The 25715-nt window shown below is 46.6% G+C and overlaps 1 protein-coding gene across 2 annotated transcripts in view; it reads left to right on the forward strand.

The window, feature by feature from the left end:
* Positions 1–4742: 4742 nt before the first annotated feature.
* The window catches only part of LOC118234709 (matrix metalloproteinase-16-like), a 45906-nt gene continuing 24933 nt past the window's right edge, over positions 4743–25715 (forward strand). The window contains exons 1-5 of one of the 2 annotated variants that reach the window (XM_035431477.1): positions 4743–5322; positions 16531–16679; positions 17453–17467; positions 18982–19104; positions 24115–24419. In XM_035431477.1, the coding sequence (XP_035287368.1) occupies positions 5200–5322; positions 16531–16679; positions 17453–17467; positions 18982–19104; positions 24115–24419 (715 nt within the window). In that variant the 5' untranslated portion in view covers positions 4743–5199. The remainder of the gene's footprint in view (positions 5323–16530; positions 16680–17452; positions 17468–18981; positions 19105–24114; positions 24420–25715) is intronic. The other variant, XM_035431478.1, reaches the window with a different exon arrangement.

Genomic DNA, 25715 nt, shown 5'->3' on the forward strand with positions numbered 1-25715 from the left:
GCTAAAACTGATCCAGGTCCAGTTTATCCATGCCTCATCTGCAACATCAAACACTAAAACTGGTCCAGAATCAGCTTAGTCGCATCCCATACTTCCACCACCAAACGGATTCGGAATCAGCTTATTCATGTCACCCTAAACTTAAAACATTAAAACTGATCCAGACAACGCTCACTGGGGAATCCACTGTAACTCCGTTATTCTTCACTGTTTCTTTTTTAATTTTCAAATGAAAGCTTTTCCAGGTCAATGTCAATTTTCAATGAAGGCATAGGCACATGAAGTACAATCATATACAGTATGTTACAGTAAACATATATATTTTTAAAAATCACATGCTACAACGTCCAAAACAATAAGGCCTTTCAAACAAAATTTCAAATGGTTTGCTAATGGATTTTGGGCACCTTAAAAAATGTCTCTAACACATATTTTTTCAGTATCAATTTTACTATTTATATATTCACTTGTTCTTTTTATTGTAATTCTTTTATGAAAAAGTGAACTTTCGGATTGACCTACATATTGATTTCCCTGTAGGAGATGAGAGGAAGACAGATGGGTGCGGAGGAGGGTTTTTTTTGGGGGGGGGGGGGGGGGTAGTGAGCAGGTGTAGAGGTGGCCTGGATGGGAACGGTGGCCTCAGCAGAGGTGACGGCAGGCCCTGGCAGCCTGAGATCAGGTGCAGCAGGAAGAGAAGGGCCAACGCACCCTCGTCTCCAAAAAGGTACGCTCCCCAAAAAGGATTTCCTGAGGAGGCCAAGGAAATGCGCCCAGGATGGCACAGATGGCCTGGCAGAATAAAAAATAAAACAGAGCACAGTACCAAAAAAATAAATAAATTAAAATAAATAAATTATTTAAAAATGCTTTCTGGAGCATCGGTTTAGACCAGGGTTTTCAAATAATTTGCATTCAAATGAAAGCTTCTAGAACTTTCTGTGAGACCAGGCCTGAGTAAAGAAAGGTGACACCCACCTCAAAGAAATAAAAAGTCTTTCCTTGAGTTATCAGAGAACTCAAGCTAAGTGTCAGTTCAAAATACATAAATAAATAAATACATAATAAAACCTCTGATTTAAGTCAAGAAAGCAAATAATGCATTTCTGACAGACCCATCTCAGCAAGGGGAGGAAGCTAAAGTTATCATTTACTGTGTAGAATACACAGCCTCCATTTATTTTGGGCTGCCTGCTTCCTGGTTCGTGAGATGAACCGCTTCTTTGCGATTCTGTCTCCAAGGGAAACGAAAAACAAGAATCGCACTGAATTCCATGCTTCTTCCTGGTGCCCCTGTAAATTCAGCTTGGATGCAGTGCCCTTGGATCTGCTGGACACTTACCTGGGACTCATGACACCCCTGTACACCACCCTGGTCCACTTTTTCACCAGTGTCTTATCAACTGTCGCATATCCTCTCTCTCAGTGTGCAAATCCAGTATGCTGAATTATTCGGATGTACTGAGCCAGTAAGCTAGTAAAGTTTATTCATACAGCATCTTCCAGCAGCAAAAATCACAAGGTGCTTCACAAGGAAATAAAAAACAAACAAATAAATTAATTAATTAAAAAAGAACACTGAAAACAATTAAAAGGAACAGTTGTTGTCTCCTCAATCTGTCCAGAGTAAACATAACATTTCACTCTGTGCGTGACAACAACCTCACCCCACCCCCCCCCCCCCCAAGGATGCTATCTGAATCGTGAATTAATCAAACTCACAAGCTTAGCCTGTTTCCTGTATAAAATTACCTTAATAGCTGTTAATTATCATCATTTATGTCATCCCCTGTCTCTATCCACCTCAGTGTGCCTGAACAGCCCAGTGAATATCCAGGCCGCTACTGCTTGCATTCTGTTTGTTTTTCCTGTACTTTAACCTGATGGCCTTTCCTCTCAACATAGCTCAGGAGGTAAAAGCGGTTGTCTGACAGTCAGAGGGTTGCCGGTTTTATCCCCCACCCTGGGCGTGTCAAAGTGTCCCTGAGCAAGACACCTAACCCCTAATTGCTCCCAACAAGCTGATTGGTACCTTGCATGGCAGCCTTTCACCGTTGGTGTGTGAGTGTGTGTGTGAATGAGAGGCATCAATTGTAAAGCGCTTTGGATAAAAGTGCTATATAAATGCAGTCCATTTACCATTTATTCTCTTGGTGCGCAGTGAGTTAACTGTGACAAGCCCAGAGCCTTCTGTTTTTCTTCCTCTTCTTCTTCTTTTCATCGTCCTCTCTTTTTTTAAAAATTAAACAAGCATGGCAAAAAAAAAAAAAAAAATGCATGCATTAATTTATAGTGATGTTAGCGATGAAATTGGGTTCGCCCCAGAAGCTGGACATGACCAAACGGTGCGGAACCGTGAAAATGGGCTCCTCATCTTCGCGGCTAACGGCCTCTTTATCTGCTGCTGCTGATTCCCGTTTCTTTGCATTCATTTAAGGCTGTGAGTCAGTGGTCTGTTTAAATTTATCTCACCGCCCCCCCCCCCCCCCCAACTCCTCTACCCGCCCCCCTCCCCGCTGATTTGCATAGACTCAGCTGATTCATGTCTGTGCTTTCCAAAGGCAGTAATCTACATTAAACTGTGAAGTCTTGCACCTAAGGAATGTATTCTATAAAAAAAAAAGATATTAAAATGTATTGCATGCCGCAGATAATATATCTATATATATATATATATATTCGTATATGGCATATTCGCAGTAACTGCATGCATATATTAGCACATTTTGTAGATGCACACAGACAGAACAGCGCAGTTCACGCCAGGTAAAATATACCAAGAAGGTGAAATACTGTATCATAAACCCAGAGGCTGCACAGAAACTGCCCTCTGGGGGCCAGGCACAGGCTTACTGAAGAGAATCCCCGCTCAACTCCCTCTAACCCCCGGTTGACAAACGCTCACCCTGAACTTGTTTAAGCCACGCCTGCAAGCTCCCGGGAGCAACTAGCAACGCGACAGATGCCCGGCCATAGGGAAAAAGAAGACTAAAAGATAATTTGGGTGAATTGGACGAGATCCGTCTTCAGAGGATGCGCCACGCGGCTGGCCATGCTATCAACACAAAGCGCGGGTGATTAGCCCACATGCATTCACATTCTAGGGTGGCAGTGTAGTGTAATGGGTAAGGAGCTGGTCTTGAAACCTAAAGGTCACCGGTTCGATTCCCAGGGTATACTGCTGCTGGACCCTTGAGCAAGGTACTTAACTTTAACCAGTGCTTCATTATATATCCAGCTGTATGTACATGCAAATGTAATATACTATGCAAAAAAAAGTTGTGCAAGTCGCTAAATGCCTGCAATGTGATGTAATTCTACTGCCTTCAAAGGTAAAACTGCCAACAAAAGGCCGTACACGAGGTACACGTCTCAGTAACATCGATGGATCGTCCAGTGATCCTACAGGCTCTGGGTCGAGTCACAGTGGTGGGCGGCAGCAGCGAAGCTGGTGTGGATCCAAGGTCCCCAGTTCACTGATTCGCAAGTTCACTGCCGGATTTACTTCGTCCTGAAAGTCAGGTGCGAGCATCTTAACCCCCATTTCCCTTGAAAAATTGACCCCCTCCTCCCCCTGATTTGCTTGGTAATCAGAATGATCCCCGCAACAGCCATTGACAAAATGTGTCATCCTGTGTGCTGAGCTGCAGGCTACTTCCTGTTTGTCCAGGTGGACATATTCTTTAAGTACTTATTTACTCTTCTATTTCTAGTCAGGAAAGTTTCACACTGTGTAATGGGGACTATAAGAAACCCGTCTCAGTGATAATCCCTAACAGAACTGCAATATACTGAAACAATATTGACATTTCTGGATATATACAGGAGTGTAATGCATGTGTTGTTAATGGTCCATGGCAGGTCAGTGGGCTAATCTACAATCGCATCTTCCCCAAACTGCAACTAAAATAAATACATAAATCAATAATTATAATAATTATAATAATAATAATAAATTGGTGCAGTAATTTTAGCAATTGGAGTTGGCTTATTATCATCGCCCTCTAGTGGGCTATGTGTGAACGACCAATTGAGCCCTCGGTTCTTTGCACATCTTCGGGGCCTCGTGCGGAAAGAGCTGCTGAGCTGTTTCATGGCACTATAATAAATAAATAAATAAATAAATAAATAAATAAATAAATAAATAAAATACTGAAACACATAGAATTGAAGGGGAAAAAAGAATACATGTGAAGCAAGTCTCATATCATATGTAGTCATATGGAAAAATCTTCACTTAAAATAAAGTGATATTCATTAATCATTTTTATCAATTATGCATTTTAATATCAAAGAATGTGTCGTTGATAGTAACCAATAAAACACGTAAAACATGATTTGGGATAATAAATATAGTAGTCCTTCAACAATGAAGAAGAAGAATAAGAAGAAGCATGACGGTCAGGGAACAGTGCTTTTAACTCGAAGGTTATGGGTTTGATTCCCAAGGTACTAAACTGAATTGCTTCAATAAAATATACAACTGCATTTAATGAATCGTATGCAAAAGCAGGCCTAAACTGCGTAAATCGCTCCCGATAAAAGCGTCCGCTAAATGCTATACTAAATACCATAATGTAGTTAATTGCAAGAAGCGGAAGAAATAGACACAGAAAATGCTAATGTTGCCCGTAATGTCTCTGCAGCGCTGCACGGATGATACTCATGGTCTCGGAAGTGGAAATTGGATCCGGCGATACTGTACGCACTTCGTGTTCCACCCTTACTGGATTCCATATACAGTAGCTCGGTACCCGAGCCAGCATTTCGTGACGCCGATCTGTGCGCAGTCCAGAAGGGGAGTGTTATTACATGCTGCGCTGTTGGGGGTTCGGAAGCGCACAGCGCAGGCGCTGTAAGGAGACGTATGGTTGAAAACCACCAGCTATGCCGCGGAGTACTGGAACCAGCAGTTGCTGCCAAATGCGACTGATCATAATATTGAACTCGCTGAAACAGAACCGACTGCGGACATAAAGAAGGAAAGGGGACAGATATATTGCAACGCATCGCGACACATCCTGGGATATCTCTTTCCCCCTCCTCTCCATCTCGGTGAAACTCGACTGGGCAGCGATACATTTCTCTTGAATGATGTTTTTCTCCATCTGAGACACAAGGATTTATTTCATTTCAGTTTTGTTTTGTTGACTTTTTTTGTAAATAAAGAAAACAAAGAACAACAATAAAGGGGTCATTATGATGTTGTTAACATTCAATAGTAGAAGACATTTGAATTGTTTTTATCCAGGGGTGTGCTTGCAATTTTTTCTGTGGATTTTATGTGCCGTGTATGGCGAAGAGCAGCCGTTCAGCGTGGAGGTAAGACCGGGGGTGTGATGCTCAAATCGGCCATCGTTGTTCGAATGAATTAAGCTCGTTTTTTTGTGCGGATTGCCTTTGGATTGTCATTTTGTTCTTGTACATGCAAAGAGTAGTGAATGCAAACCCCGATGCACCGATGATGACACAGAATCAAAACCCCACTTTTAAAATCAGCATCAGAAGCTGTGAATTCTGCGATTAATTCAAACGTGAGCCTATGTGCCCTCTAGGTGAATTACGGTCTTATTCGACGCCACGTGTAACATTTATAGCCTAGATATTTTCTTATTGTTTCAGCACGTGAAGCATTGTAAACAACGTTTGGGCGAGTGTCATTTCTTACGTGAAACTTCCAGGACTTCGTTACAGTATGTTCTGTTTTAAAGTCAATCTGTTCCGTCAGCTCTCAAAGGACGGCGTACTCCCATTTTGCCTGGGTAAATAAGTCTTCATTTTTTGGCTTATATTTTTAGGGTTAATGCATTAAAGCTTAAAAGTGCCTATGACTGGAGGCTTGACTAATTTTGGTTGTTTGTTTTGCGTCTTCATGTTATGTGTTAATTGCACATGTCTGTATTGAGTTGATGGTGACGATAAAGCGACGGTATTACAAAAGTGTACAATGCTGTATTGCACTACAGTAAACCAAAAATAACATTGCACTGTATCGTTTAAGTTTTCTAACTCAAGTCTTTAAGCCTGCTTATCTGTTATGTTATAAAATCACATAAATTATTGTTTGCAGCTTGACATCGATGGCACGCCGTTTTACGCTCAGTACGGCGTTCGACTTCTGTAGGATATTTTCACTTTTGGAGAGATGCCACGTGCGCTTTTTAAATGCCAAAGTAGTAGAACAATGTGCAGGCCACTAATTTTTTGAACCGATGGTAACATCAACTCCCTGACCGTGCAGCACAGATTGAAGCACGGATATTTTGCGTCCGATAACCCAGTATTTATATTAACCAACTCGGTAAGCTTACAAAAGTAAGGTGCAAAACTGCGCGCGACGGAAATCACTCAGAGAACCCAACTCGTCAGCTAAACTAATACTGGGATCAAACACAGCGTGCAGGTAAAGCAGCCAACAGCTATGTCAACCACTCAATAAATGCATTCTCTTGCCTAATTGAGCGATTACTGATATTGCTATTTACTTGCTCATGGATTCCCTGCAAGGGCAGTATTTCATCTTGCACTTTATTCAGTTAGAAGACACAGCTAGACAATCTGCTCCCTCTGCCACGAAGTAACTTGATTTTCACTCTTTGTTTGAGGCTACAGAAATGAATTTCTCAAATGACAGATGGTGGTCTGGTCATGTTCCGCTTTTAAAATTTAGCATGACACGGAATGCAGTCTGTGACATAGCCTTCCGGTCTGGGGGGAGTTGTATACCTTCATGAGACTTTGTGGGAACTACTTGAGAAAGTCATGAAACACACAAACACAAACACACAAGCACGGCGGGCCCACACAGGTCGATTCAGACGATGTCACGTGTGAGCGCGCGCGTTGTTCGCACCAGTGTCGCCACGGAAACCTGAGCCGCGTGAAACCCGACAGGGCAGACGTAGCCCGCGGGCGATCTCTTTTTAATGAGCTTCTTCTTTGTTGTTTGTTTGCGGGTGAGCGAGTGAGGAGGAGCGGGCGTCCCGCAGCGGTGTGGGGCGGAGCTGTGCCGATGGGGGGGGGGGGGGGGGGCGCTGGCGGGAGGGCGACCTGGCGTGTGCCAGCCGTCCCAAACCCCGGCGTGCGCTCACGTGTCCCGTTCGGCAGGGCTGCGGTTACCCGGGATACGAGGATGACGGACGGCGGGGCGAAAACAAATGCCGTCCGCCCTTCTCCGCTGTCTAATTGGCGTCATCCTCGTTGCGTCAGCAGCCGCCATGTGATGCCTCCGAGCAGGGCGGCTATGCTCGGTGCACAGAGCTCGTGCATCGGGAGGTTGTGTGTTTGAGTTCCAGCCGTTAGGGCGCTTCTGTTGGTTCCTGCTCCGTGAAGGAGGTCTGTTTCTATCCCCCTTTGAACCAGTGGCGGCCTAGCAGTGGGACAGATAAAAGTGAGAGGCACAGTGCGATTCTAAACACTGTGGGCCTGATTTACTAAGACCTTCAGCTTGTGCGAAACCTTTTAGCACACGTAAGGCCAATAACAATACCAGTGATTGGTGCAAATCTAATACCGTGACGGATCATTGGTCATGTTATCGGTTTTGCATGTGCTGAAGGTCTTAGTAGGCTAAATTATGCCCTGTGATTTTGCCACTTTTGATTCTAATTCTTCCTTAAATCGAGGTAAATAAACCATATCTATGAATTATGCCTATATTTTCATGTTGCCTTTTTCCCTCTGCATAAGTAAGACTTGTTTTTCTATTTCTTTGGCAATGCATATACTGCTCATCACAAACCGGAATGCTATAGATACGTGATCCAGATGGCAAAGAGAAAACTGGCATCACTGTATGAGCACATTTTCGCTCTGTGGGCACATCGCTCTCCCATATGGCCGTGTTTGTGCGTAGTGTGGCTCTGCATTGTGAATGTGAATCTACATATCCAATGCACGGTTGTGCCCCATTTAAATGCTATAAATCACACCTGGCTGGATGTGGCCTTTCACAAGAACGCTTGGAGGCTTTTTTCCTCAGGCAGGGTGTGGGTGTGTTTGTTTGTCCGATGTGTTGTGCCAGCGGCTGAGGGAGCGTCTTCTTCCTTCCTTCCTTCCTTCCTTCCTTCCTTCCATCCAAAAGTCCCCCCCCCCCCCCCCGCTAGCATCGTTCTCTCGCAACGTTTCCCTTGCGTCACGTTGGCGCGAAAAGCGTTGTGGAAAAGTGCGGCCCCCCCCCCCCATCTTTTCCTCGCGAGCGCCTCAGTAGAGGGGCGTCAGGCGGACGGCCAGACCGAGCGTCGCGCGAGAGGAGCGGATTTAAGGCGTGCCAGGCCCCCGGCGGAGAGCGCCGGGACTCAGCGCCGCGCCCGCCGCGGCTCCCTTTGATGACGGAAAGGGCAGCGCCGGCTGGTTACCACGGCGACAGCCGCGGCCAGCGTGTTGCCGCCCCGCGGTTGGCCGAGTTGGGGCGGTGACGCCCGGGCGAAGCCGAACCCGGGCGGCTGCGTGAGTCAGACGCCGGCCTTTGTGCCAAGGCTTCCCGCGTCGCCGTGGGGAGGAACTGGAGGATCATGGGACGCCTCCCCTCATCCAAATGAGAGAGGCACTCGAAGGGAGGGTGAGAAACCTAGCCTGTGATTGGTGCAGAGGCAGAGGTCATGACCTCTTGGAAGACCTCAGCCTACTGTTTTTTTTAAAGCCGGCATCTGGCCGTGTTTATGTGTGCTTGCTATGCAAATATTTTATCATTGTCCTTTGTAGGTGATCTCTGCATTCCCTCTGAGGAATAGCTGCATGTGTTGTGTTCCTGACTCGGTAAACAGCAATTTCGGGTGTGATTTTCCATCCGCTTTGAGGGGGGGGAAAAAGAAAACCTTAAAACGCTGGGTCACCAGACAGCAGTGTGAAAACACTTCTGCAGCGGTTCCCTCAGCCGTACTGTATTACAGTACCTTTGTGTGGTTTATTTTAGTGCGGTCAGAGGTGCAGAAACTTTAGCTCGTTCTGCCACCTGATGCTGTCCTGTGGGCCGACTCAGGTATAGACTAATAAAATGTGCAGTATTCCGGAGTGCCAAATTTGTTTTGTCCTCAGCGAATTACAGTATGGAGGCACAAAGACGTCTCTGATTTCATTTGCCTTTGATGTTGTCCTAAATGTGCAGCTCGTGGGACCTTGTCATATGCACACACACACGCAGGCACACACACACAAACATGCACACGCACACACACACAAACACGTACATGCACACACACACACACACACACGCACATGCACACATACACAGACACACACGCACACACACACACACACACACACACACCCCTATACACAGACACACACACACACACACGAACGCGTAAACAAGCAGCCTGTGATTGTCAGAACCCTTCGTCTTCGGGAGCTGCCGTCGCCGTTTGTTTTCCGGTCGAGGGAACGGTTGACCGCTGTGAAGCGGTCCCATCAGTCTGAGCTTCGGTCAGCCCGTGAGCTGCCCTCAAAAACCCCTCCAAACTCCAGATGTGTGATGATCGGGGCGTCAGCATTTCAGCCTCTTCACAGCCCAGAGAAGGAAGTACCCTGAACTCTGCAAAATCCAACATTTTATTTGAATGGGAAGCTATGTTATGTGCAGAAGTAGTACCAGTTTTTTCAGCGCAAAGCCTTATTCCCTTATGTCATACGCTAGCCGTGCTGTTATGTGCATATCTTGATTACGGTCATGTAGACTGGATGACTGAGCCAAGAAAACACGATCAATTTTTCACGATATGCTGTGTGACACCAGGGCTCGTCGCGAGCGCATGCACACATTGCAGAAGACAGACGGCTGCGGTCGTGCCGTGCACCGTGCGCGCACCTCTACAGACCCCGACCAATCGCCGATAAGGGGTTCATATCAGGCCACGGCAAAACAAACCCCGCATGACTCTCCTAATCAAGCGCGGCGGAGAATTCAGACAACGATTCGTCCGCGTCCGAGTCGGAATCGGAAAACAGAAGCAAAGCCGACAGCTTTTTAAACGCGTACTATTTATGATTTTTTTTTTTGCCTTGTGTTTACAATCGAAGAAGTCTCCTCCTTCGTTGTCAAACCCGGCCACTCACCCCCCCCGAGTACCCGTCACAGACACGAGAATTCATTAGAAATTACCGGTAAATTTCTCTCTTCAATTACTCGGACCTGATATTACTCTGCATTGTCTGGTTAGGACCACAGACCGGGCATGCACACGTAATATGAAAACCGGGCTTTCTGGTCAAAAAACATATGTCTGCTAACCCTAGCAGTGTAGCTAGAGGTAATGTTACTTACAGGTCCAACACATACTGTAGGTCCAACAGAAAACAAGCCAGCTCCACATGACTTTTCATCCCTTTGGCAAACTTCAGCTGACACCCCTGATGAAATGCAATTCCAGAAACATCCCGAACATCCCGTTTTGGAATAACACATACAGGTGAAAGTGCACCAATTCGGCAAACGTTCGTAAAGACAGATATCGCCAGTGCATCATAGAGTGCGTTATTTTATAATACGTTCAAGCTAAACATCCAACGTAGTGAAATGCCTTTAAATATTGAAATGGTACAGCCGTGCTCCAGACACAGCTTAGTCAGGCAGTAGCAGGCCACAGTGCTGGCCTTGTGGCCGCTGCTGGCGTAACAATAGACAGGGCTTCTGAACCGCTGCGGAGACGCTCAAGTTACCAGCGCCGTTCTCGACCGCGACGGCGGGGTTGAATAATTGAAGCCGGGTGCTGTCGTTCCTGCCAACCCCCCTCCCCCAAAACCCAACCCCCCCCCCCCCCCACCCCACCCCCTCTCTGGGTGAGAGGCAAGGGGCAGCAGAACGCTCTCTCTCTCTCCCTAATTACTTTTAAATGAACAGGGCCTGTGTTTATTTATTCTGCCCCAACTTGGATTAGCGCGGTAATGCTAGATGGACGCTAAGGCAACGACGTGTCCTGTGTCGGGTAGCAGCTCTGTAGGGTTGCTAATTTCGGCACACGAGGTTTTTCCGTGGTACGGGAACGCAGATGTTACAGTCCCCTGCAGGCCCCTCTTGTGTGAAAGCCTTTCTTTGTCTTGACCCGGCAAGATACGCAGTGCTAACGTTTCAAAAATCAGTTTCTGTGCTGGTTCTGGGATTAGCAGTAGGGATGCTACAACCTTCAATGCAGATTCAGAATGGATTGTTCTGCTGTGATCTGTAACGCATGCGTGGGACTGATAAAGCTTTGGAATCTTTGTATTGTATTGTGTTGTATTGATCTCTAATGCAGACCCGGGGTTGACTCACTGTTATGATCTATATTTTTTTTTTTTCTGGGCCTTTCTGTTCCATTACCACAGGCAAGAAAAGCCTTTTTACCGGCAGTATGTGTCACTCCTGAGACTACCTGTTTAATTTAATAGGATTCCCATCGAAAGTGGGTCTGCCGGAATTAAAAATTGAGAGATGACGTAACGATGAAGGATAAAGGAGGCCTCTGTACACCAGTAGGTTCAGTTCTGATGATGATTACAAGTGGTCCTAACTCCGAACTTCTGGGTTAAATACGAGATATATACATGTGTCATGTTATCCAGGGCGTTCTAGGAAGAAAAGATCACGTGTGTCCTGTGTAGGCAGGGAGTGGGTGACAGCACAGCTGAGGCTTCTCTGTGTGAAGAGACCACCGGGAGAAAGTCCACACGAGCTCAGCCCAAACTGATACTGAATGAGAGCTGGAGCCGCAGGCAGCAGCCTTCACTTCCCAGCTGACGAAAGTAGTTTTTTTTTAGATTAATCCATTTCTGCTCCCCCCCCCCCCCTTATTTTTTTCTGGTACAGTACATGCTAAAAAAAAAAAAAATAAAAAGCAGCGACCAAATATTAAATCTTGAGAAAAAAAACAAAACAAACAAAAAAAAAACAAGCCAGTTGAAGATTGCAACGGGCAGTAGTTAGCGGGTTCGGCCAGTTCCGATCAGACAGCCACTTAGCATCAAGCCCCTCGCAACGCACGCCCACGGAAAGATGTTGGGAGAGGGCGAGGCAATCGGTTGCCAAGACGACCCTGGCAGTGCCTCCTGCTGAATTAGTCAAATCAGAGAGAGAGAGAGAGAGAGACAGAGAGAGAGAGAGCGAGCGAGTGCTTAGGTCCATAACCAATAACCAATCAGAGCTTTTGTCTGGTAATGGCTCTGAGCTGCGAGAGAATTTCCTGCCACATTTTGGCACACACACACACACACACGCACACACACGCATACACACACACACACACACGGAAAGAAAACATACAGCACATACACATTGCATAAAGAAAATAAACGGCCTGTGCACCCTCAGGCTACACATTGAGCACCGGTACACTCGTGCCTACACAATGTCAGTGATACAAAGACACCACCCTTGTGACAGAACTGTTGTGTTTCTTCAGTGGCTATTATGGTGTGTGTACTCTGTGTCAATGACATGGTACCCTGTTGTTATACCACACCAGAGGAGGTGCGGTGCTTACTTGGCGAACGTACTCCCTCAGACTCTAGCCCGATTGAACGCCTCCTTCCTTGTTCCGTCCCACAATGCCGCGCTTTGTGTCGACAGTGTTTTCAGCGCTTAATCCCCCTGCATTCAGCGCTGACCTGGAGCAAACGAGTCTGACAGCCGGCTGCTGTCACTGGAGTGCGGGCTGTCGCTGCTGTTAACGAGCCTCTCCGCGTTGCCATGGACACGGCCCTGAGTGAGGTCCTTGGAGATGATAAAGTGTTCATTTTTTCACCAGGGGGAAGGAGGGCTGGGTGCTTTGCTTTAATTTTCCCTCAAGGCCAATTAAGACCCTTCACTTGTTAACCTCTGACCCCCGCCCAGGCCCCCCCCCCCCTTCCGGCTGATTGGGACAGAGACGTAATCATCACGGTTCATTAAGATGTCCGTGCCCGGGAGCTGTCAGCTCGAGCAGGTCGCTACTGATCATGCACTAGCGAGCCACTCGAGAAGACCCTGCTAAATTCTGCTACATTATGTCCACTGGAGACCTTTTCATGTTAAACGACTCCAAGTACCCGACTGAGTGTCTCTCTGGGCAAGGTAGATGCTGAGCACTGAACTCCAACTGTTACTTTTTTTGTTGTTGCCATATTTGTAGTTTCTAATGCACACTTCTACAGTCAAGGAGCTTGTGAAATGCGAAAATAGGACCATCACCGACCATAAAAGCATAGTGTACCATGGAAAGCCATCTTATGAACAGCCTATAATCTCTCTCTCTCTCTATCCCTCTCTCTCTCCCTCTCTCCCTCTCTCTCCCTATCTCCCTATATCTGTGGACAGAACTGATGAGTGGAAAAAGAGATGAAAAAAGTTATGTAAATGTACATAGTGTAATTGACCAAAGGATTATGGGAAATGTAATATGCTCTGCATATAATATGCTTTAGGGGGGGAGGGGGGTGGGGAATCCTTCTGCACTGTGTCCGGTGTTGTTGGACCTCTGGGTGCGGTTGCTATGCTGTGGTGAATGTCGGCTGTGCTCCGTACTGCACCAGTCAGGATACCGTTCCTGTGGCAGGTCCACCCGACTCAGGTTCCTCCTGGTGAGCGGATTTGGGAGGAGGCGGGAGGGGTTTTCGTCCCCTTCTCCAAAAAGTGCCTTTCAGAGGCACAGTCAGTCAGCTGTGGGGGTTGGGTGATTAGGAAGTCAGGGCGAGAGAACTGGATTAAGAATTTGGCTGGAACAGCAAGGCTGACCCCATTACTCTTTCAAGTGGTACAATGAGATCTTTGCGGTTCTTTAAGATCCCAACAGGGAGCCATTAAGGCTACAAAGTGATATGAATGCCTCCCCATATGTGGTCTGCATACATCACAGGGAAGGGCTAAGTCACGGCCAATTTAAGGTTTTTAATCTGTTTTGATTCATGTTTTTTTCTTGGGGAGACAATGGCGCACTCCTCACATCATTCCCCCTCCATTATGTGTGGTATAATGGAAGGTTCCTCCTTGTTTCAACAGACTAGTGAGGCATATTTGGCTAGGCAATAGTGCGCTCCTTAAATTCTTCCCCTCCTTCTAGTGTGACATACTTTACAATTCCAGCAGACTAGTGTGGCTCACTTGTTAGCGCAGGAGGACAAATCCAGGCTTAGGATCAGCTGTGAGTGTGTGATTTAGCTTTGGTGGCTCTTCAGTGCCGGAGGGGAGGAACAATTTCAGCCAAATGCACAGAAGCAAGCCAAGGAGGCGTGGCCAGCGTAGCCAACGAATCAGTTGAAAACGTCGAATTTCTGCCGGAAACGCAACCTACAACAAACATATTAACCGCATTCCAATTATTGCAGCTTTCAGATATTGCGATGTACGGCTATTAAATATCTTTATTATCATTGTGTTTTCCAAAAAGGCCACATATTTACAATATATTGCGGTATCCCAGTGATGATTTGTGTGGTGGAACGTCAGTGAATCGCTGTGTAGGCGTTCAGGTGAAAACCCGGCTACATTTGGACTAAAAGTGAGAATTTTCTAGCCAAGTAAGACGTAGCCGGGCTATATTCAGATAAAACCTGGGCTATATTGGAGTAAAACAAGTCCGTTTTTATGTCAGAACACCTCTCAACTTAGATTTACACCCCTCTAGATGTCTATATTCTGGCTTTTGTGTACGGGGGCGCTCCGGTTCTGGGGAGGGGACGGCCCTCTGTCGTTGATCCCAGAGAGCCGCAGGACAGCGGCAGCTTTGGCGTGTGGACTCGCTCGTGCTGGGCGCCGGGTGATCTGTGCGTTAATGTGGCGTGGGTGCGATGGCTCTCTCCGCACTGAGGGGACCCTGAGGGGATAAATGAAAGGTTCCACCCCGCTGGAGTGGGGAGGGTCTTAAATGGCGCCACTTCGAAAGAGGACGGCACTCTGAATGGCGTGTCTGGTGGATGAGCGGCGGCGTTACCATACGCGTGTGTGTGTGTGTGTCTACGTGTGTGTGTGTGTGTGTGTGTGTGTGTGTCCCTTTGTGCATGCAGTTCAGTATGCCTATGTGCTTATATGTGTGCACGGTGTCACTCCTGTGCCGAAGTCTCTGAGATTGTGTAGTCTTAACTTTGCACTCTGCAAACCTCTTTCCCGCCAGTTCAGTGTAATCGCAGCTGTCCTCCTGATGTGAGCAGTGAACAGAGGCTCTGTTTTTTACTGCACTTTCCTTTTCTTTTTTTTTGGAACCGGAGAAAAGAGCGCCCGTTTCTCCGCGGTTGCGCTCTCCTTCTGACGTAATTCCCGAAAATTCCAAAGGGACCCAGCGGTGCCACAAGTCACGCAGCTGGATCAAAAGAGAAACAGAGCGAGCGCACAAAATATTCAGCCGCTGAGTTCTGGCTTAGTTGTGGAAATGCTGTCACAACATTTGCAGTGTCATGAAAACACTGTGAGATATAAACAGCCATATAAAAAAAAGTGGGCTTGTTTTGTGCCAAGCGCCAGTACCTGCTTCTAAGGCCACTCTGTAGTATCAGAACATCCTCTAATACTGAAAATGCTGAATCAAACGTTTGTATGACATCGCAAAGGCGATGTATAAAGCATTAGCGCAGTTTATTAGGCAATTTGATCATTTTTTGGCATTTGCAATGCTTTTGTGCGGAATCCGTGGGATATTAATTTCAAAGGCGTGTCAGACTTGGATTTATACTCACGCAGAGTGTTTTGAAAGCGCTGTAATAGTTGCTAAATCAGCTCCAGTCCACTGGGATATATTGCGATAGCTGTTTTTCTTTCTTCCTGACACTCTGGCAATGTTTGGCTTCGGGTTCTGAGTTTTTCAAAGAGGAGCAGCGCAGCTGTGCGACTGTGCGAGGGTGAAACTCGGGGTAGGCGTTTGCGTCGCGTTGCGCGGTGTCACATCTGTGAGTCAGCCCTTTGCCGACTCGACACGACCGCACGTCAAACCCCCTCACCCGGGAGGGATGGTGTTTTGGCATCCATCTTTCTTCTTTCTCCGCCCCCCCCGCTTTCTCCTGCCCTGCTGGATAGACATGAAAGGGAGAAGCGCAGAGGTACCATAGAGTCACCGTTAAAGTAGAGCGTCCATGCTAGGATCAGTTCTGCCTTACAGCTCATAAAGGAAGCGGTTAGGATGCGGGCAAGAGAAGCCTTAACCTGGATCAGCAGTCCTATTCTGAGACGCGTTATGAGGGCACAGGTTCACAGTGCACAAAGAGGTGTGGGGTTGTGCAGTCCTATGCAGTATGTGTGCAAACTTAAAGGTAGTGTGTGTGACTGCATTGTGTGTGTCTGTGGTTATATGTGTATTACATTGCAGAATTTAGCATTACTGTACATTTTGCCTGTTAGCTGATGCTTTTATCCTAGATGTGTGTGTGTGTGTGTGTGTGTGTGTGCATGTGAGTGCGTGCATGTGTGTGCATGTGTGCTTGCATGTGCGTGTGTGTACATGCATGCATGCCTCCATGCGTGTGTGTGTATGAGTGTGTGCATGTGTGTATGCATGTGTGTGCGCGCGTGTGTGTGTGTGTACAGGCAGGTACCTGGCCTCTCTGTGTGTAACGCCCCCTCTCCCCCCCCCCCCCCCCTCCTCCCCCCCGCAGACCTGGCTGCAGAGATACGGCTATCTGCCCCGCACCGACCCCCGCATGGCTGTGCTGCGCTCGGCCCAGACCATGCACAACGCTATCGCTGCCATGCAGCGCCTGTACGGCCTCAACGTCACCGGCACCCTGAACAGGAGGACCGTAGAGTGAGTACCCCCGCCCCCCCGGCCCGCCCGCCCCCCGCCCGCCCGCCCACCTGCCACAGGGCTGCTGCGTCTCCATGGCAATGCCTCCCCCCCCCCCCCGGAATGCGGGGGCGGGCTCAGTCATAGCCTCCCTTACTAAAATGGGTAAAAAAAAAAAAAAGAAACGATCAATATTTTCAGATTAAATGCAAAGTCGGGATCAGATAGGAGGTCACAACAACTTCACAGCATGTGGAGAAATATACAAATGATCAATTTCAGATATGCCAGTGTATTTTACAAATAATTTTGCACTGCTGTGAAACATATTTCTTATTACATATATATATATATTTAATTCCACATATTTACAATATATTGCAGATGTATGTTCATCAGGGCTTTTAGATTTTAAAGGTGTTATGGTGACAGAAATGAAAGTGGTAAAAATTTCTACTGAAAGTTGATGCTTCTGTCAAATGGATTTGCACTTCACGGGACACTTTTTTCATTTTTTGAGACATGTAAGAACAGTTGCTGGTGGTCATTTGCCCACTAATATTCTTTGTGTGTTAATTAATTAAACAATTTAGCCGAGTTGACAAATGTCCAAGAGTTATTCCATTTGAGTTATTTATGGATATGAATCAAGCAATCAAAGTAAATAAGTATAATTTCATTTTTTCCCCCTTGTACCTGATGTTTAATTTCCTCAAGTAATCAAACATTGTCTCCCTGCAAGATTTTAATCATTGCTTTTTTCTTTTTTTTTTTGCTTCTTAATATTGATGTAGTGATGTCACACTGAGGTGAGACTTTGTCCTTTACTTTGTGTGTCTACTGCTGTGAAAACAGCTTGTTTCTGAAGACCAGGGGGATTTTACCTTCCTGCTTGACCTTTCACCAATTGTATACAGTCCAGCAGAGATATTACACTTGTCTGGATACAACAGAACAGACCACTATGCATATGAGTATTCGTATTAGTATTATTATACTATTCTATTATACTAGTAGTAGTACTGCAGTAGTGAGTAGTAATAGTTATATATAGCAATAATATTATTTGTAGTTGATGGATGGTTCTTATGATGTTGTAACTGCACATTTTCTGTTGACAATTATACATGCACACAGCACGTGTCCTTTGCATCTGTGATTCTTAAGAACTGAAAATATGTTGCCCTTTGAGCATTATACTACTGGCGTGTGTGTACTTTGTAATTTAAGACTTTTAACAGGTTACAGGTACATCTGCATGCACAGGGTGTGAATTGTGGTGCATAAAGTGTGTTTTCTTTTTTCATGAATTGCACTCATGGAGAACAAGGAGTAAACTTTTCACCATCCCGTTTAAAAGATAAAAGAGAGAGAGAGAGACTGAGAGAGAGACATTAAGCAGTGAGCGCTGGATAAATCCTACCTCTGCACCGTTTGTGCAAGTTCCCATGGGAGGATTTTTAAGTGCCCGCAGAGGATCTAGCGCAGCGTACAGTGTGATCATGGGCTGTAGGGTCACCTCAACACCCCCCCTTTTTAAAAAAAATAATCCCCCTGCTCTGCACCATGCTCTGTGATGAGAAGGGTTGCCAGGAAAATCTTGCTGCGGTGGGCTGTGTTACGGCGCTGTGATTGCGTCACAGATTCTATAGACAAACCAGATGGTCACCCGCTGAGTTCCTTCTGTCCTCCCTACTCCGTCGCGGTTGGAGGTTTCCGGGTGGCAACAGGAGTTTGCGGTGCTATGTCATGGCACAGAACGTCCCCTTCCTTAGTGTTAGTGCCCGGCCACGCCCCCATTCATGAATACTTATGAAGGGCATAGAACTGCAGTGATTCTGCTGCAATGGCAGGGAGGCGGGAAGTTTAAAAGGTTAGGAATGTGGAGACGAGACTGGTGAGTTTACAGCAGGGGGAACCACCACCCTGGCCCCGGGAGATACTGGGGGATCTGCGGGCTTTTTTTTTTTTACCTTCTAATTAGCAACCAGTTCAGGTCCACGGCACCAGTTGAGGTGAATTAAGTGTGAAATCAATCCGTTGAGTGCCGAGTAGCAACAAGAACCCCAGCAGACCCTGCGGGTCCCTGCTGGGTTGCAGAACCCTGGTCTGCAGAATTTGTGAATAGGTATGATGGGAACACAAAAGCGGGTCGCACTGAGACGATGTCATCAGGAAGTGTCTGATTGTGTGTGTGTGTGTGATGGATATGACGGGAACACAAAGATGGATCGCACTGAGATGATGTCATCAGGAAGCGCCTGACGGTGTGTGCGTTTCTGTGTCCCTCCCCCCCCCCCCCCCCCCCCCCCCCCCCCCGCAGCTGGATGAAGAAGCCTCGGTGTGGGGTCCCGGACCAGCAGGGAGGGGGCTCAAAACTGAACGTGAGGAGGCGACGCTATGCCCTCACGGGGCAGAAGTGGCAACACAAGCACATCACATACAGGTGAGCGTAAAGGAAGTGGGCTGGGGACTACATAACCATAGGAGTATGAGCTCTGTTCACAACAACAATGCATGCTGCTTATTTACACAGTAAGCCTGACTTATGCTTAGATGTTACATCATGCATATTCAGCAGTGTGTATTGACTTGAAAAATTGATGCCATTATGTGTTTTTCCCCAAAGCTTCTTCTTGTAGCCCTTATAGCAAATTTGTTCTTATCACTGCTACCTTTGGTTTGCTTTGGAGGCAGTTTTAGGCCAGAGAATGCTGCCAAGCCTATCATGACAATTCCTTTGTAAAATGCGCTGTATGAATGCAGTTTGGTTGATTTTGCGACTCCTTTATCCAAAGTGAAACAGTGCTTTGCCCCATGTAGGATTCAAACCCATAACTTCACAGTTCAGAGCTTAGTCCTATTCACCATTACCCCAGGGATCTTAAAGTGAAATTATGTAGGCCTTCCGTGTCTGCTAGTTTTCCCACACTGCAGAGTGTTTCAAGTCACTGATTGACAAAAGTGTGTGCGGGCCTACTTTCCAATACTGAGACTGTCTGCTGATTGAAAGGACAGCACACAAAATATATGGAAACTATATCGTTTAAATTTAATATACAGACGCAGTCCACATACGGACAATATATTTATGCTTTATTTCATTTCCGTAAGGGAAGTTGGTTCCTGAAATTAGGAGTGAAAAATCCCCCGCTCCGGAGACAGAGATCGCAGGGCGGGTTATCCGGAATGAAAGGATAGAGAGGATGGGTGCAAAGGCTGTTTTTTTTTTTTTTTTGGCTGCCTCATTTACCTCTCTCTCCGGACGTCTGGGAAGGTTTTTTTTTTTTTCCCTCTCTTGTGGAATTGTCATTAACTTTTTTTTTGAGAAGGGGAAGTACAGGTGTGAGTGTGTGTGTCTGCCGGTGTGTGTGTGTGTGTTCCTGCCATGATTAAGAAGTCAACCCTTCCGCCCCCTTAGCCTGAGATTGAGTTATATGGAGGATGATGTAATTAGGATCGCGGTGGGTCTGTGGTCGCTCTTCTCAGTCAGATAGAGATCTTGTGCCGGTTCTCATGACGAGGGTGTGTGTGTGCCACCAGGCCCGGTGCCGTCGAGTCTGGCCCTTTGGGTTAACAGACAGCCCCGCCTGTCTAATTAAGAGCTGCATTCCCCTCTTCTACACAGGAAAAGTCTTTGATGCCCGTCCAGTAGACACAGACTCCAGCTCTGTCATTTCCCCTTTCTGCTTTTTTTCTGTGTCCTTAAAATTTTTTCTCACCTTTTCTTCCGCATCGCAGCGCATCGTTACTATTTGGTTCAGTCTTTTCTCGCTCAATAAAGAGCGAGAAAAGGTCAGAACTTAACAATTAACTAGCACAAAGAAAGCATTAATTAGGAGGAAGATACGATCAATGAGAGACGATTTTTAGACGTTACCTAAGCAATGTTGAGAAAAAAAAGGAAAAGTGGAGCGTTGGAATCTCTTCTCTGTTCTTCTTAAATAACAGTTTCCCTGCAGATAAGAGAGTGCGAATGGAAGAGATTCTATTCCCCACCCCAGTCCCTGGAAGAGACTTGGGGACTTTTCCATTTTAGATTTTAATAGGTGGAGTAGTTTCTTTATTTTTATTTTCTATTTTTTTGTCTGTGCAAGTGTGCATGTGAGTGTGTGTGTGTGTGGGTGTATGTGTGTGTGTGTGCATATGTGCATATGTGTGTATGTGTGTGCAAGTGTGCGTATGTGTGTGTGTGTGTGTGTGAGAGTGTGTGAGTAGGTGTGTGTGTGTGTGTGTGTGGGTGTGTATGTGTGTGTGTGTGTGCGTGCGTGCGTGTGTGTGTGTGAGTAGGTGTGTGTGTGTGTGTGTGGGTGTGTATGTGTGTGTGTGTGCGTGCGTGCGTGTGTGTGTGTGTGTGTGCGTATGTGAGTGTGTGTGCGTGTGTGTGTATGTATGTGTGGGTGGTATGGTTATTGTACAGGATTCATTTTCCTTAGATCTCCATAGTTGTGAGTTCACTGGGTTGATGCAGCAGTCACCAGGTTCAAGGGACAGATCACTTCCTGAAGTTCTAAAGAAATATGAATTTCAGTTATAGTGTACATTTTACATTGCCTCTGTTTATCTGTGCAAAGAAGAATCTTTTGGATACAAACGTTTCTGATGTGCTGCCAGCTTTGCATTGGTGTGTGTCTGGGCATTTGTGGGTTCAGGGTCCAAAGCAGAGAAACAAAATACACTTCAAGTAACTCCAAAGCAATGTGATGAAATTGTAAAGCCTCATTTATCCTCGCCAGTTACCCAGTCTAAGCAAAACAAAATAATAAATATTAAAGAAGTGCATGAGTTATTTACTCTTTTTCTTTCCTGGTGCTAATGAGCGTTTGATGAGCACAATTGATGGATGCAGTCTTTTAGCGAGCGATTAACTCCTTGGATTGATGGGAAGAAAGAGCAGATCTTCTTCAAATCAAACTCGTTCTTTCAAGTGCAGACTTGTCAAAGTTATTTTCTCCGTAGTCCTCGTCAGTAAACCCTGCTCTTCTGTATGACAGTACCCCTCACCACTGAAGATCTTTTTGAGTCTAGCCAGGCCTTCCATATGTGTCGGACATCCCATTGCCTTGAGCTGTCAGAAAAAATGTCCATGATTAATTGCCAGGCTGAAGAGCGTGAACAGGCTCGGCAAACGGAAGCATAAAACAGGACCCTTTTGGTTCATTACCCTGAAAAAGCCGCAGCGGTAGATTTTGGGATGTTTGTGAACTGAAGTCCTCAGAAGCAAGTCTGTTCTACCACAGTAATAACTTGTCAGGAAATTCTGCATTCTCTGTGAATTACCTACAGTACATTGCGGTTGTGATGTGAATGTGTGTGTGTGTGTGTGTGTGTGTCTGTGAGTGTGTGTGCCTGTGATTGCATGCCTGACTGTAGTTGTAGACTGAATGACTTATGCAAGCATCAACTCAACAATAAGAATGCTTCCTGAACAGTTCTGGGTTACTGATTGGCTGACACCTCTGCGGTATTGAATTGAATTGTTAAATATATTAAACGTGCTTTGCAGCAAAAGCTTTTCATTTTTCAGCATCAACAGCACTTTGAGAGAGGGGAGATTTGAGGAGGTGTGTGGTGGTGGTGGTAGTGGTGAAGGGGTGGGGGTGGGGGGGGGGGAGTGTGTGTGTGGTAGAAGCCGAATCCTTGCCCCCATTTAACTTTGATGGATGGCCTCAGCAGAATAAGATAAAGCTGTCTTTTTAGAGGCATTATTCAAATGCGGCCCCTCTTTTAATTTGATCAGACGCCGGGCCCTTCAGACGCGGCGGTAAAAACAGTGGGCCCAGGGTCTGTGGCTGATGGATTTCTGAGGCACATGGGTAACGGCGGCGGCGGCTTCCATTTCCGCCAAATCTGCCGGCGTGCGATAAAGACCAAATGCTAAAGTTCAGCCGAGCCGCCCGAAACCACAATTTTAAAAGTTAACTTTGAAACATTTAATTTCTTTCTTTCTTTTTTTTTTCTGATCAGAGAGCACAACTGTTGATTTTCATGAGCCCAAGGGATTTGTAAAATAAAGACAGGACATGAAATGCTGGGCACTGTTTCTGTAATACGTGGTTTTTCATATTTAAACGGAATATCCAGACCCTCTCCTTACCTCTCCTTGTCTCTGTCTCTCTCTTCTTCTCTGTTGCTTAAAAAATGAGTTTTTTACCTTATGTTTTAAAAGTCCTTACGGTTGACTGATCCAGACTGAGAGAACGATTCTGTGATCCTCATAAATATTCTTGTCACGGCTCTGCAGAATAGATTAATTTAATTCTCCGTGTATTCTGAATGGTGGCGGATGGAAAGTCTGGAGGGAGACCAGAATCGACACCAGGGCGGTGTTTATATTGAACTTACACGATAATTCACGTTATGCTTTCCTTTGTTTGAAAACAGAAAAAAAAAATCTTAGAAGAGTTCATGTGAGAACATTGCCTTGCGTGTGTTATCGGCAGTATTTGATTGGCTGGGGTCTGCTTGCCTTGGTATGTGTGTGTTCCCTTATGGGAAGTGCAGACTTAGCATGTGAAAAACCTTTTAGCCCACGCAAAACTAGTAACACAACCTATGATTGGTTCAGAACAAACAGTGTGACCAATCATTGGTCTTGTTATTGGTTTCTGCATGTGCTAAAGTCTTTTCACATGCTAAAACTCCCCTGCTGTATTTGAGCACACCAAAGCGTGAGAGACTGATTTGCTGCTACAGAACATTCCTACAACGTTGTGCTAATGCTGTAGAAGCGTTAGCAATAAAGCGGGTGGTGTGATTAAACCCCAGTAGGAGAAAGGAAATTAGAATGGCTCTGTTGCCATGGGAAATAATTAGATGTAGATCCTATTTGGTGAGCTCACTGATTGGCCGGTTGGAGAGTGGCCCCTCCAGGGTTTCAGTGCTTTCAGGCCCTTATCACATAGTAGCTCTGGAGTCCCTAGACTTGTGGCTGTGTCCCTAGTTGACTCCTTCCCAGCTCAATGCACTGTGGGTAGCCATTTACTGCCATAATAGAGACTCATTGTGGACAAATCCATTCCTCCTGGTTGGGAATGAAAGGTCAGCTGTTTTTTTTCTCACTTTGAACATCTAAAGAAATGTTCCTTTTCCCGGTTTGACCCATTGATTATGGTCACTCTGTCAGACGCTGTAACGCTCAACACTTATCTCCAGTGTGAGGTAGACTGCTGTGTTGCTGCCCTTTTATTGGACTGAACTGTACTGATTATTGAAAGATCTATCAGGATGTGTGCCTGTTATGAACATTTTGTCTTACTTGTGTGTCCTACTGCATGTTCACTTGTGCTCAGCATATCTTCTTGTCTTACATGCGTGTTGCACGTGTGTTCTACAGTCTGTTCTCTCTGCTCGCGTGTTTCACGCAGATCCTCGCCCTATACGCATGTTCTCTCTCTCTCTCTTTGTTGCCGTGACGCCGTGCTGACCTTTTTTTTGCCCCCCCTCCCCCCCGCAGCATAAAGAACGTCACCCCCAAAGTGGGCCTGGCCGAGACGCACAACGCCATCCGGCGGGCGTTCGACGTGTGGCAGAGCGTCACGCCGCTGCGCTTCGAGGCCGTGCCCTACAGCGCCCTGGAGAACGGCAAGCGGGACGTCGACATCACCATCATATTCGCCTCGGGTTTCCACGGCGACAGCTCGCCCTTCGACGGGGAGGGCGGCTTCCTGGCGCACGCCTACTTCCCCGGGCCCGGCATCGGCGGGGACACGCACTTCGATTCGGACGAGCCCTGGACCCTGGGGAACCCCAACCACGACGGTGAGTGACCCCCCTACCTCGAATACCGACCTCATTAAGCACCGCATCCTGCCCTTGGATAAGAGCGTCCGCTAAATTAACATCGTTTGTTATGTAGCACTTGTACCGCTTTGTTATTAGCCCGGAGAAAGCATTTCAGGTCAGAGCAATAATCCCGCCCACCTTTTTGGGGGCGTTACTGAATATTTTCTTGCCGACCGCATCACCTCAACGAAGGGAAGGAGGGCCTAAGGTGAGCCTGTCGATTCGGACATAAAGTTCGAGACCCGCGGAAGTGATGTGTCACGACCGTGTTAGTCACCTTTGAATGAACCGCTCTCTAATGATGTGATGGCCTGATGGCTGTGTGTCTGAGCTGCTTCGCCAGTCGCTGCAACAGTAAGGAGAGAGAGAGTCTTTGGACTCTGTGAGATCTAACAGACTATCTGAGACTATCACAGAAGAGGCAGGGAGGAGAGGGGGGGACCTCTGAAAGGTGCAAAACTAATGTTACGGGCAGATGTAACGGCACCCGCCATTTTGAAATAACAGTTAAACTCTCCCATAACAGTTAAACTCTCCCCCGTCAGTCATCTGCCCCCGAAGTCAGTCATTTTCTGGCGACGGGATCAATTAAGAGGGAGGGCAGCGGAAGGAGAGGTAGAGAGACAAAGCCGAACTACACTCCTAACTGACAGAGAAATGAGAGGGAAGACAGACGAACGGAGAGTCAAAGTAAACAAGGCTGTGAATTATGAGGAGGCGATGAGACAGGGCAAATGGGGAAGTGCAGACGGACGAGGAGAGAGACGGGCCGGTCGGGCAGAGACAGAGAGTAAATAAGTGGGAGGTTAGGGAAGGCAAGAGACAGGGTAAATGAGGAGAGAGAGAAAGAAAGAGAGAGAGGGAGGAGGAGGGGGAGAGAGAGGAGGTAGACCGAGAGTTGAATGAAAGAGGAAGAGAGAGGGTAAATAAGGAGAGAGAGAGAGCAACAGAGCAAAACGGTAAATGAGGAGAGAGGGATGGAGAGAGAGGGAGGAGGAGGGGGGAGAGAGGAGGTAGACAAAGAGAGAATGAAAGAGGAAGAGAGAGGATAAATGAGGAGAGAGAGAGCAACAGATAGGAACAGTAAATGAAGAGAGAAGGAGAGGGGGAAAGAAAGGGGAGAAATGTGGAGACAGCATGTTATACAACAGATGCCCCAGAGAGAAAGAGAAAGGGAGGGAGAGAGAGAGAGAGAGACCAACAGCGTGGGAAACAGGGTAAATGAGGAGAGAAAGAGGGAGAGGGAAACAGAGGGAAGGAGAGAGAGAGAGA

This window comes from Anguilla anguilla, chromosome 8 (genome assembly GCF_013347855.1).
Source record: "Anguilla anguilla isolate fAngAng1 chromosome 8, fAngAng1.pri, whole genome shotgun sequence".
In the NCBI taxonomy this organism is placed as follows: Eukaryota; Metazoa; Chordata; class Actinopteri; order Anguilliformes; family Anguillidae; genus Anguilla; species Anguilla anguilla.